At 48.2% G+C, this 11,610-nt stretch overlaps 1 protein-coding gene across 4 annotated transcripts in view; it reads left to right on the plus strand.

Annotated features, from left to right (window-relative positions):
• Window positions 1-504: 504 nt before the first annotated feature.
• Window positions 505-11,610, plus strand: part of spns2 (SPNS lysolipid transporter 2, sphingosine-1-phosphate) — an 89,563-nt gene continuing 78,457 nt past the window's right edge. For all 4 annotated transcript variants that reach the window (XM_062536271.1, XM_062536274.1, XM_062536273.1 and 1 more), the window contains exon 1: window positions 505-963. In XM_062536271.1, the coding sequence (XP_062392255.1) occupies window positions 732-963 (232 nt within the window). In that variant the 5' untranslated portion in view covers window positions 505-731. The remainder of the gene's footprint in view (window positions 964-11,610) is intronic.

Raw genomic sequence — 11,610 nt, forward strand, 5'->3', positions numbered from 1 at the left:
TGCGAACATTTCAGTTGATTGTGACGAGGGGAAATTCTACTTCATATACAGAAATACTAGTTAGTATAAGTATAGAAATATTAATGAATAAAAAGGTTGTTTCGAAATAAAACCACGGCACCTGTACAATTTATTCGCATAACTGGTTTCATGGACAATTGGTATCTTTCTGTTAAAAGTTGTGCACGGTCTTTCATGTTTAACGACTTACAGTAAATATTTCTGAGCTGTCTTGTGCTTAGCGTCACAACCGGTTCAATCCGCAAAAATAACACAACCTGTAAACAATGGTCATGCAGCAAAGACGACGAGGGACGGGTGTCACCGCCAACATTTTTTTGACATGCACTCAGCTCGCTTAAGACTCAGGTTGCAATTCCCCGCATTCCCTAGTCCGCACATCAGGTGCCACCACCTTCTTCATTCGCTCTGGGGTATAGGAGAGAGGCGGAGTGTTCATGACCGGCCACACCTCCTACTCTCCACACAGCGCAGTCAGTCAGGGAAAAACGCCTTGAGGAGCTGCGGAGTCCGTCACTATATTGCTGGTACAATATGAGCCAGAACAGGAGATTCACATACCAACAAATAAGAAATCAGAATAGCGATTAGCGTTTGATTGCAACTGCTCTGCTACTGGGATTTTTCCTGGCACTGCCGTTTGTTCACTTGTTTTTTTTTATTGCTAGTGTGAACATTTCTCGTTTGCGCTGGATCTCTCGTGTCAAAAGATGTGTGTGGAGAGCGATGGATGCGAGATAGAGGGCTGCGGCAGTTCGGATGAGGTGCACACGCTGTCTGGTAGTATGAGCCCGGCTCTGAAGACGAACCCGGACCTTCATCCGTGCAAGCCTGGGCAGAAATTCAGAGCAGCGTTGCTCAAATGCCGCTCGCCGACTGCTGCAGCCGGCATACTCAGTTTTGGAAATGTGCTCAACTATATGGACAGATACACAGTTCAAGGTAAGTCCCTCTTTGTGTTAAACGACACCTGACATCAAGGCTTTATCAAGGCACATTGGCGAGCACCAGTCTATATCGTAGTTTAATACAGGAGATGTTTGTGTTTCACCATTACAAATCATTAGCGTTATTGTAAACGCCAGTGAAATGACAATGATTTGGTCACTCTCATCATGTTCGTGTTCAGTTGATGCCAACAAAGCCACTCTTTGTCAAGCCTCTGTTAAAATGTCACTGCCTCCTTGGCCACTACATACCCCTGATTTAAAGAAGTAACCTCGTTGACATTTCCAAAAATGTATGTGTTCCCTCAAAGGTTACTGAATGTATCTGTGCGTAATTGTGGATCAATAGATTGACAGAATTGTTCTTGGAGCCAACTCCTTGGTGTCTGTCACACTCTCAGGATTTGTACACATCATTGATTCAAACAGAAACAAAATTCCAAAGAAAACTTTACATTTGACACAAAATGAATGAACTCCACCGTCTCAAGGATGAAATGATAAGCCCAAGGTGTTGACAGCGACCATGAAAGACAATGGGAAATTTAAATGCTGGCCATTTAAATGAGTTGTTTAACAGCGTATGTTTTTCATACTTATCTCATTATTTGGCACATGCTCCGTGTAGCTACTGTAGATCTTTTGATTAATAGTCTAGATATGCATAGCCTATACCATGTGTGTCCACAGCACACAGTTGCCTTTAAAAAAATAGTTAATTATTATTTTAATGTCAGGAGAGGAGTGGCGCAAGACAAAGAATTTGCTGGAGTAGTAGAAGCCTACTTCTCAGCACACTCGTTTGGATATTGCACCTGTAAATAACATAATGCAGGGAATCAGAGAAGCTTTCTGTGTTAGGGCCCCTCGAAAGGCCTGCCTCGGTACTTCTATGGGTGCCCACGTTTCCATAGAAACTAGACCATGGTTAACCAATTAGTTTTCATCCTATGTCTAAAAACTTTTCTTCATCGTTATCCTGGAGTGTTAGAATTAGGCATTGTATAGAGTCCTTGCATCAGAATCCTATTTAAATGCCGATGCCAATATTTAAATGTGTGCCGAGCGAAGTGTCTTTCACATGTCGGGAGATGCTGCTGGAGGCTGTCATTCACGTCATAGACACTGTAGCATGTGGACATGGCTTAAAGTCGTTTACAATGTATTTAAGTGTGGTGCATTTGTCTTTTGAGCCACTGTGACCTATTTGGAATTTTAAATACCCAACATGCATTTGGTGGCATTCTTGGAGACTACACATAGGCTAAATGATACCTATACTATCCATTAACTGCGACGAGAAACATTTGCTCTTATGCTTAAATCCTCGATCATTATAAAGACACTATTTATAGGTCTAGCAATGATATCCCCCCTTATCTCTTAAATAGGAGCTTCACATAGCATTGCACGCTGGCTTGACAACTATCCTAGTTTACAGTGGTTGCGCGTTGTGCTGCCGTATATCAAGTAGCCTACAATATGTAAAAATCGCTTTACACGAGTACCACACACAGGCTGCTGATAGTTTTCCTATCACCGATAAAGATCATGTATACCTTTTGAATAAGACGTAGACTACTTCCTTCATGCGCCAGGATAGAAACTTGCGCACAGGGCATTGCCTAGTAGTCAGCAGCGAAACGGTTAAATGATGTGCCGCAGCAACACGCTGTGTGTGTAGGCTACTGTATAGTAGTAACTGCAAGACAGATTTTCTAAATGCTATAGGGGCTCCCGTCGCAATAGTTGCTATCATGTTGGCCAAGCAAATCCTCTCAACCGCCCCCAGTCTTCGCTGAAGATACTTGCGGTTTTACTTTCTGTTTATTTCAGAATGAACTGAGCGCGTAAATTTATGCAGATTGTAATTAAAGAAATAAATGTTCCGAATGAGCACAATTGTGTTATAGTTTACTAGAACTAACCTACTCGACTTAGCTTGTTGTGTAAACAGCGATTTGAGCATAGTCGGAACAATCTCATTATTTGAAACGAACGATAACGGGTGTTTAATATTAGTTTTCAAACTAGAGCATGTATTGAAAGGACCTCAGGAACTCACTAGTAAGCAAGACTCAGGGTTCAGTTCAACATTACATAACCGATGAGCTTGTCAGTCTTTGTGTCCCGAGACCGTGGCGAGATTGCGCTGAATTCCTCTCTTATCTGTCATAGTATCTCAAAGCACAATCAAGTTACAGTGTGGGCTGTTGACAAAACATTGATCACTGGGCGTAATGGGATGATTAAAGGATGTAAGATGAGCTGATGACACCTCTGTTATCACCTACTGTGTTGCATAGACTGTTCTCTAACAGCTTATAGTCTGCTCTCAAGACGCTCGCTGTAATGTCAGATTTCGAACGTGCATTCTAATCCTTACTTCTGAGCGCCGCTATACCGTGCGCCTGAGCACACGGAGGAGATGGAGAGAGAGAGAGGGAGAGCGGGTAGGAGTTAGACTGGTTGGGAGAGATTGCCGCAGCAGCAGCTATAGTAGTAGTGGTAGCAGCAGCAGGAGCAGCAGCAGTAGCGGTAACGGTAGCGGTCCCTGCTGTGTGGAGTCTCCGTACAGTAGCCGTTCTCCCACGGGGGCGAGCAACTGCTGCAGTAGCGTTGAGAGGAAGAAGAGAGGTGCGCAGTGGGACAGGAGGGACCCTCTCCAGTTCCTCCGAGTGGGGATGCTGATGTATTATGCATGGTCTTTCTGTGTGCGGCAGCAGCCCCCCCAGTGGGAGCAGAGGGGCTAGAGGGGAGAGAGAGAGAGAGAGAGAGGGATGGCTGACGTAGTCACCCTGCAGAGCCCTGTACAGCCACAAAAGATATATGGTGGGGTCTGGGAGGGAGAGAGAGAGAGAGAGAGAGAGAGAGAGAGAGAAGGGGTGGACGAAAGAAGGTGGGAATGAAAAAGAGGAGCGCAGCTAGAAGGAGGATGAGTGACGGGAGGGGGTAGATTATGGAATAAGAGAGATGGAGAGAGAGAGAGAGAGAGAAAGAGAGCGAGGAGGAGGGATGTGTGTGAGGGGAGGAGAGGCGATGATACAAGGCACCAGAACTCCCCAGCACATGTGCCACTTGAGGTCCAAACTGTCTGTCACTGGCCACAGGGTAATTAGGCCCAAGCGGTCAACCTCCTCCGAGCATGCAGGAGGACCAGGTCATGGGGGGGAGGAGGCGATTATAAACCCAGGGGTCACTCTCGGGGGTCACACTCGTCGCTTTGCCCTATGATGAGCTCAGTTGTGGCCTTTGTTGACAAGAGCACAATGGGAAGATTACTCCTGGGGCTCTCCAGCATCTCCTGATCACATGGGTGTGCACTGTCCACACTAGCACTCACACACACTTGTAGTGCACAGACAGTATACATTGTTTGTGTATTTCTATGCAGACACACACACACACACACACACACACACACACACACACACACACTAAGTGCTTGATGAGGCTTTGATCTTTCAATGAGTTTGTTATTGAATTAAGGTGACTTGTTGCCAAAAGTTGTTGCCGGCTAGTGGCAGATGTTGCAGTGAGGGGGGACAGGATCTGATTCTGGCTGCTGAGCCGAGTCATGTCATTTATGGGGCAACACAGTGCTTTTTATTTGCCGTTCCCCTTAGAATGTGGTTACGTTTACAAGCTGCAATAGCTCTGGAAAAAATCTATTAAAACGTGTCACACTGTAACATGTTCTTTCATTTACTTATTTATTTATTTATTTATTTATTTGAGCGAGATCTCGACAAATCCTGTGTACTGCCTCAAAAATGTCCCGTCTTTAAAAGCACAAGCTCACAAACTGGGTCTCGCAGAGCCAAGCCTCAATGAAAAATGAATGTGGTGCAAAATGGCTGTATACATCTTCCATGTCTAGTTTCCCCTTGAGCCAGATCCCCTGTCATTTGGGTCGGTGTTTAATTGATATCCATATTGGGGAGAGAGTGCAGCAAGGTTCTAATTTGGCCTCTTTCCTCCTCGGCAAACATGCATGGAGGGGAGGCTGTTTTTAGGCAGACAGCGGAGGTAGCCAAACCCAGAGTGTGTGTGTGTGTGTGTGTGTGTGTGTGTGTGTGTGTGTGTGTGTGTTGGTATGTCAGTCTGTCTCTGTCTTTGTGTCTGTATATGAGTATGAGTATGTCTGTGTTTGTGTGCTCTTGTGTGGGCGTGTGTATGAGAGAGAGGGAGTTTGTTGGTTTTATGCCTCTGAATGTGGTGTGTGTGTGTGTGTGTGTGTGTGTGTGTTTGTCTGTATGTGGATATTTGTGTGTGTGTATATGCATGTGTGTCTTTGTTTGTGTGTGTGCATTTGGTTTTTGTGTGTCTGTGTGAGTGAGTGAGTCAGTCTGTGTGCCTGTGTGTGTGCTTGAGAGAGTTTGTGTGTGTGTGTGTGTGTGTGTGTGTATGCGTGCTTGAGTGCGTGCGTGCGTGAGTGTGTGTGTGTGTGGTAGCAGAGCGAGGGGGGGAATGCCAGATTGAGACCCTGCGGTGCTGGGAGCCGGGCGACTGGGGAGACGGACTCAGCTGTTCTGCCGCGCTCCCCGCTCTAAGGTCGTCTGGGCCCTCGCAGCCGTAACTCACTCAGCCAACACACACACGCACACACACACACACACACACACACACATACACACACTCACGCACACACACACACACACACACACACACACACACACACACACACATACAGGCATGCTTTGCAGGGCTTCAGGTCATGTACGTAGTTGGCAAAAAATTCCAATGTAGAAAAAGACAACATTGATATGTGTGAAATGCTGTGTGTGTGTGTGTGTGTGTGTGTGTGTGTGTGTGTGTGTGTATACACCTCTATTCTTTCTTTCTCTCTCTCTCTCCCTCTTTTCTTCACCTCCTTAAGAGGCTGAGAGCTGCGATGGTTTGGTGAAGAGGCTGAACAGGTGTGTGGGCTTTGATTGACAGGGCTGACCTGCCCCCTGCTTGACACGGCCCAGCTGATTGCTTTTAGCAGCCCCGTCAGGAGTCAGGGCTCTGGGGACCTTTGGGCTCTGACGAGGGGGCCCGTGGACGCGTCGATACGGCCGGGGGGGTGGCGGACCTTTGGAGATTGATTAAATTGGCGGATGATTTAATGGCGGGCTGAGCTACGGTGCTCATGGCTGTCTGTCTTGCCCCCTTTTTGGCAGACACAGGAAACAGCTTATCATAAAGACTGGATTATGTGTTTTAGGAGAGTTCCACAGGGAGGTGCAGACGAGAGGCACTTAGACTTATTTGATGTTTGTCGCCCCTCCCCGCGTTAGCCACTCACTCCCCTCTCCTCTCCTCTCCTCTCCCCTCCTCACCTCTCCTCACCTCACCTCCTCCCCACCCCTAACTGACCAGGCCCTTCCTCAAAAGAGAGGGGCCAGTTCTGCGGATCCCTAAAATCTCCTAATCTGGATTAGAAACAAGTGTGAGAGAGCAAAAGATTAGTGGCTCTCCTCGGGGGCATCTGTGGCTTTGGGGCTATTTGTCCTAGTCAAGCACTTAATTAGGCAGGGAATAATGGAGGAATAATCCAACAGCCCCAAGGAGCCCAGAAGAGAGAGAGAGAGGGAGAGAGAGAGAGAGAGAGAGAGAGAGAGAGAGAGAGAGAGAGAGAGAGAGAGAGAGCGTGCAACATGGCCTTCGGCTAAATGCGCGTGCTAGTTTTGCTGGCAGGTGTGCCGACCGGCTCGGCTTGTCTGGTCCAGGCTGCGTTGGCCCTGGTGGAGTGAGCGCGGTGTGTGTGCCTGCACCTATTTTTCTCCCTTACAAAGAGGATCCTCTGAGAGTGTGAGGAGGGCTTTTCTGTGTGGGTGTTTGAGAGAGAATGGGAGGCGTTGGTGTAAAATAGCACAGTACAGGTTATCGTGCGTCAGAGCTGCAAAATGTTAATAGGATGTACAACATTTAAAAGGATGAGCCTTTCTGTGGGAGTGTTGGAGTGTGTGTGTGTGTGTGTGTGTGTGTGTGTGTTCACGCGCTGACACCTTTCTAGGCTTTTTAACACATTTCTCTGGATGACGACACTTTTTTCTGTGCGGAGAGGAGACGCATACCGAAGGGATCGGCCACCCGTAATAAGCTCGCTACAAATTGGCAGGCTGTTAGCCAATTAAACTTTGAGGTTCGCCTCAGTCACTTCAGGGGTTGGCTGCCGTGTACCCCCCCCTCCACCCCCCCAGCCTTTCTCTCCCCTCCCTTTATTACATTCATATGAAAGGCCTCCCCCCAAACAACAACGAAAAAGCCAGTTTAAGCGATGGAAAGAGCTCCAGTAATTGAGTTTATGGGTCCTCCCCCCTTTCCCAGTACTGGTCCCAGCGAGGCCTAAATCATCTCCATTTGCCAGAGAGCAGTTCTCAGGGCCCGGTCCCTCTTTTGTGTTGATTTCAAAAGCAGCCCTTCATACTACATATGGTTCAGTCCTGACAGGCTCCACTCGTGTGATATACTGATGCACAAAGTTGAACTTTATATGTTGTTGTAAGTGCGCTTTTAATGGTCAAAGGGGGTATTTGCTAATGGCTTTAAAATGTACGTCCACCATATATACTGCTTCCTACATGTTGTTCTTATCAAACGTATAAATTCATAAAACCATATCAAAAAGAGAAGTGCTTGGAAGAGCGTGGAAAAAATGTTCTCAATGACAGTTCAAGTTTATATTTGTCATAACAACCCTTTATGCTGTGCATTAAACTTTGATACATGGCTAGTAGTCTATCTGGGAAGCCCACGCCCCTCAAGCACTTCTGTTTGACTTCTACCAGACGACGGTTGCCTCAAAACAGATTTCCCCCACCAGAGTGCTTCCCATCTTGTGCGTGTTTGCTTTGGAGAAGCGGGCCGTGTGTGTGTTTTCACTGGGTCAGGTTTAGCGGACGCCGGCGCTCTCCGTAACCGGAGCGGCCTGGAATTAGACGGAGCCTCTTCTCTCCCCCCCCCCCCCCCCCCTCGTGTGACGCTGCCCCGCTTTCATGTGGCCACGGCGGGCATCGCCCCAACGAGCCGTGCCATTTCCCCCGACAACCGACCACCGCTAACCCACCGAGGACCGGCTCCGCGCCGCTCACGTCAGCGGCATGCTTGAAGGCGCGGTCAGGGAACGAGAGTGATGGCCAGTCGACCCACGGGGGCTACGCTGCCATGACCCCTTTAAGCATAAAAAACCCCCCAAACATTCAGATCCTTGACCTTGGGAAGACCTTGAATGTAAAGCAGGCCTGGAGTGCGCGTTTGATGGCCAGCCACAGTTATTTTTTCCCTTCCTTGTCAACTTTTGGTGTCTTTTGGGTCGGGTCCCAGCGCGCCGACTTTTAACATGGTCCCACGAGGAGACGGGTGTTGTCGGGGTGGGGCAGCGCGTAGCGGGCATCTCAAAATAAACGCGGCCCTGAAGTGGGAGGCTAATGGGGACGGACACACTTATTTTCTCAGGCTCATCTTTCCCCCCTAGTGGCTAGCCGCTCCGATACGAATCGCGCGCGAGCTATCCAGCCTAAACAAGCATCCATGTTTGTTTTTCAAGTGAAGAGGGAGAATGGGGTGGTGGTGGTGGTGGGGGTGGGTGGGGGTTGTATGGAAGGCTTTCATGTTTGTTTGATTTGCAGTGACCCTCTCCGGCGTAATTGGTGTGCTGTCTGGCCGGTCCTGGCACGTTCAAAAAGACGTTTGGAGAGGAAGTGTGATAATGAGTGTGTGTGTGTGGGGAGGGGTGGGGGTGGGGGTGAAGCCCGACGGCTGTCTTTCACGGTGTCAGCTCCTTACCGTCCGAGTGCTGTTTATTTTGGGGATTAAAGGCCCGCTAGTGGACGCGTTTGAAGAGCCGAAGGGGTAAGGGAACCGGGCGCGTTTACAGCACCACACCTGTGTCCCCCCCCCCCCCCCCCCCCGGTCGTTTCTCAGGTATGTGGGAATCAGGCTTGGGTGTCCGTCACTCACGATCCCAAAAGTCCGTCCTCGGGCGTCGGCTCTCGCTGAGGAGCCCACAAACGGACGGCGTCCACTGCGGGGCCACATCGTGAGACGTTGCGTGTGTTTTAGCCATTATGCCATCAAGGATGGGCTCATGATCTGCTCGTTAGCTTGAATAACATGACATGGGTTTAGTGACGGGGCTCAGCAAAAGCCACTGGAGAGGTTTTGAAAAGGCCTCTGAATGGTTGTGTGGTGAAATTATGGTGTTTGTGAACCTTAGAGTCGTCCCGTCCCGTCCCGTCCCCAGCCAGTTCTGAGAGAGAGGAAAACGCTGGGATTTACTGCTGAACTCTGCTGGCATCTCTGCAAACTCAGCCCTTTTTCCCTCTGTCCTCTCTACCCTTGCTTCTCTTTCTCTCACAAGCATACACACACACACACACAAACTCAAGCGTCAATGCTCCCCCACACACACAATCTCAGCGGCACGGTGAAAACGATATTCTAACCTTGAGGAATCCCATCTATCAGGAAGTCTGTAAGTGCCCCATTAAGTGGAGTCTCCCCTATGGGTCTGTGTGGCACAATTTTCTGACATGTGCGTCACAGCGCGTCGCTGCCCTTACGTCACCCGCCGGACACACACACACGCACACACACGCATAGGGACGCCCAACGTCACCAAGCGAAGAGCGTCCGGAACTTGGCCTATTTTAAGTAGATTGTCTGCCCCCCCCCCCCCAAGCCTCAGCGGAGAGCGCAGAGACACTTGGAGACTGTGCAGTCTGGACGTCCAGTGGCGCGTCTGTGTGGTGGTCTCAGGCTTACCAGCAGGACAGTAAGTCCCTCAGTTCATCCACCACTGGTGACCTTAATCTGTTCCATACAGTCACTGGACTCGTTTTTTTTAATTATTATTCCAGCTTCATGTTGGTGCATGAATTATTCAGAGGGGATTTATGATGAGAATCTATTTTCTTTCTAGATAATGAGTGGCATTATATAGAAGTCCCACTCTTTTTTTCCTCTCATGCCGGACAAAGTCAATATTATATGGGCTGTTTCTGGCCTGGCGGTCCAGTTGAAAGGAGATATTTGGAGATATTTGAGGTCGGCATAGCTTAGCTTAGTTTAGCCCTTTTCCCCCCTAAAGGAGAAGCAGGAAATAGGCCACTTTGGCTAAAGCGATATTTAGACTAGGGCCTGCTGCACGGCAGCGGGGGGAGCGATCTTAGGTTTTTAGACAATCATGTCATATCTTCCGCCCATTCACAAGTGATAGAGTAAATAATCAACAGAGTGGATGACGTAATGTACTTATCCCTCCGCAGTGATTCCTTACTCTCTCTCTCTGTCTCTCTGTCTCTCTCTCTCTCTCTCTCTCTCTCTCTCTCTGTCTCTCTGTCGTGTGTTTGGGTTTGTGGATATGTGTTGCGTACGTGTGTGCGCGCATGTGTTCAAAAGCTTTCCCCGTGACTAAAGCTCAGGTTTATGTCCGATTTGATCCACTCATCTGTGACTGCCGTGCGACACGGCTGCAAAGTGAGCCTGTGAGAGCCGACGACCCTCGGAGGGACTGTGTCTAAATCAGAGCGCTGACCTCTCCCTGACCCGCCGATGTCTCTGTTAATGAGCGGGTCAAAGGGCAAGCCCCCCAACAAACAGCTTAGATGAGACAACAGTTCGGTTCACCAGATTCTGTTTGAGTGTGTGTGTGTGACTGTGTGTATGTGTGTGTGTGTGTGTGTGTGTGTGTGTGTGTGTGCTTGCAGTGTAAGAGATATGGGGATTTCTTTCAGAGATTGAGCCATAACATTTCTAGCTTTACTGCCATTGTCCGGTACTAGGCCATGCACCTGTAAGGTTTGTATTGTACAGGTATTGCACTGCGCTGTATTGAGTATTATGTTTGTTCACCTAATGCACCGGTAGTTGTGGAGGTTTACTCTAGATACCAGCAGATTTTTTTTGTACGCTTATCAATGCGCCTGAGTCAATGTTGTGATTACGCAAATATTTACGTTTGCATTTTAGCAGGAAGGACCTTATCACACACACAAACCACACACACACAGAGAGAGAGAGACATACGGGCGCATGCATACAGTATACACACATATACAGAAAAGCCCCTATACATACAGTACACACACACACACACACACACACACACACACACACACACACACACACACACACCTACACACATGCATGTGTACACTCATACAGAAAGTCATGCACCTATACACACAATCTTACTCATACACACTTGATATTCTTAGCAGCGGCTGAAGTTCCGTTGCTTGAGGCGCCGTCTAGAGCCCACTTTGATCTATGTTGCATGATCTTTCTAAAAAAAACAACAAAGTTTATCAATAAAGGATCAAAAGCAACTCAGGAATACTCGGTGTACACCACGGCTCACTGGAAAACAAGTCACACACTCTTTTAGTGCTGTTGCCATTAGGCCCGTTTATTGAGCCGTATGGCTGCGGAGGAGATTATTATTCCTCACAATTATTTCCATAACCTCCAAAACAATAAACAGCACATCATCGTCTCGGCGCTGCCGAGGATCTCTGGTGAGAAAAAAAAAAAGGGGCGGGGAATTTATTATTCATGAGGACAAAAAAATGTGTGATAAATTGAAGCGATCCGGCGAGGGAGCTGAAACAAAGTGTTTGCGATAGTGGCGGAAAAAACACACACACACACACAC

The sequence above is a fragment of the Sardina pilchardus genome, chromosome 5 (genome assembly GCF_963854185.1).
Source record: "Sardina pilchardus chromosome 5, fSarPil1.1, whole genome shotgun sequence".
Classification (NCBI taxonomy): domain Eukaryota; kingdom Metazoa; phylum Chordata; class Actinopteri; order Clupeiformes; family Clupeidae; genus Sardina; species Sardina pilchardus.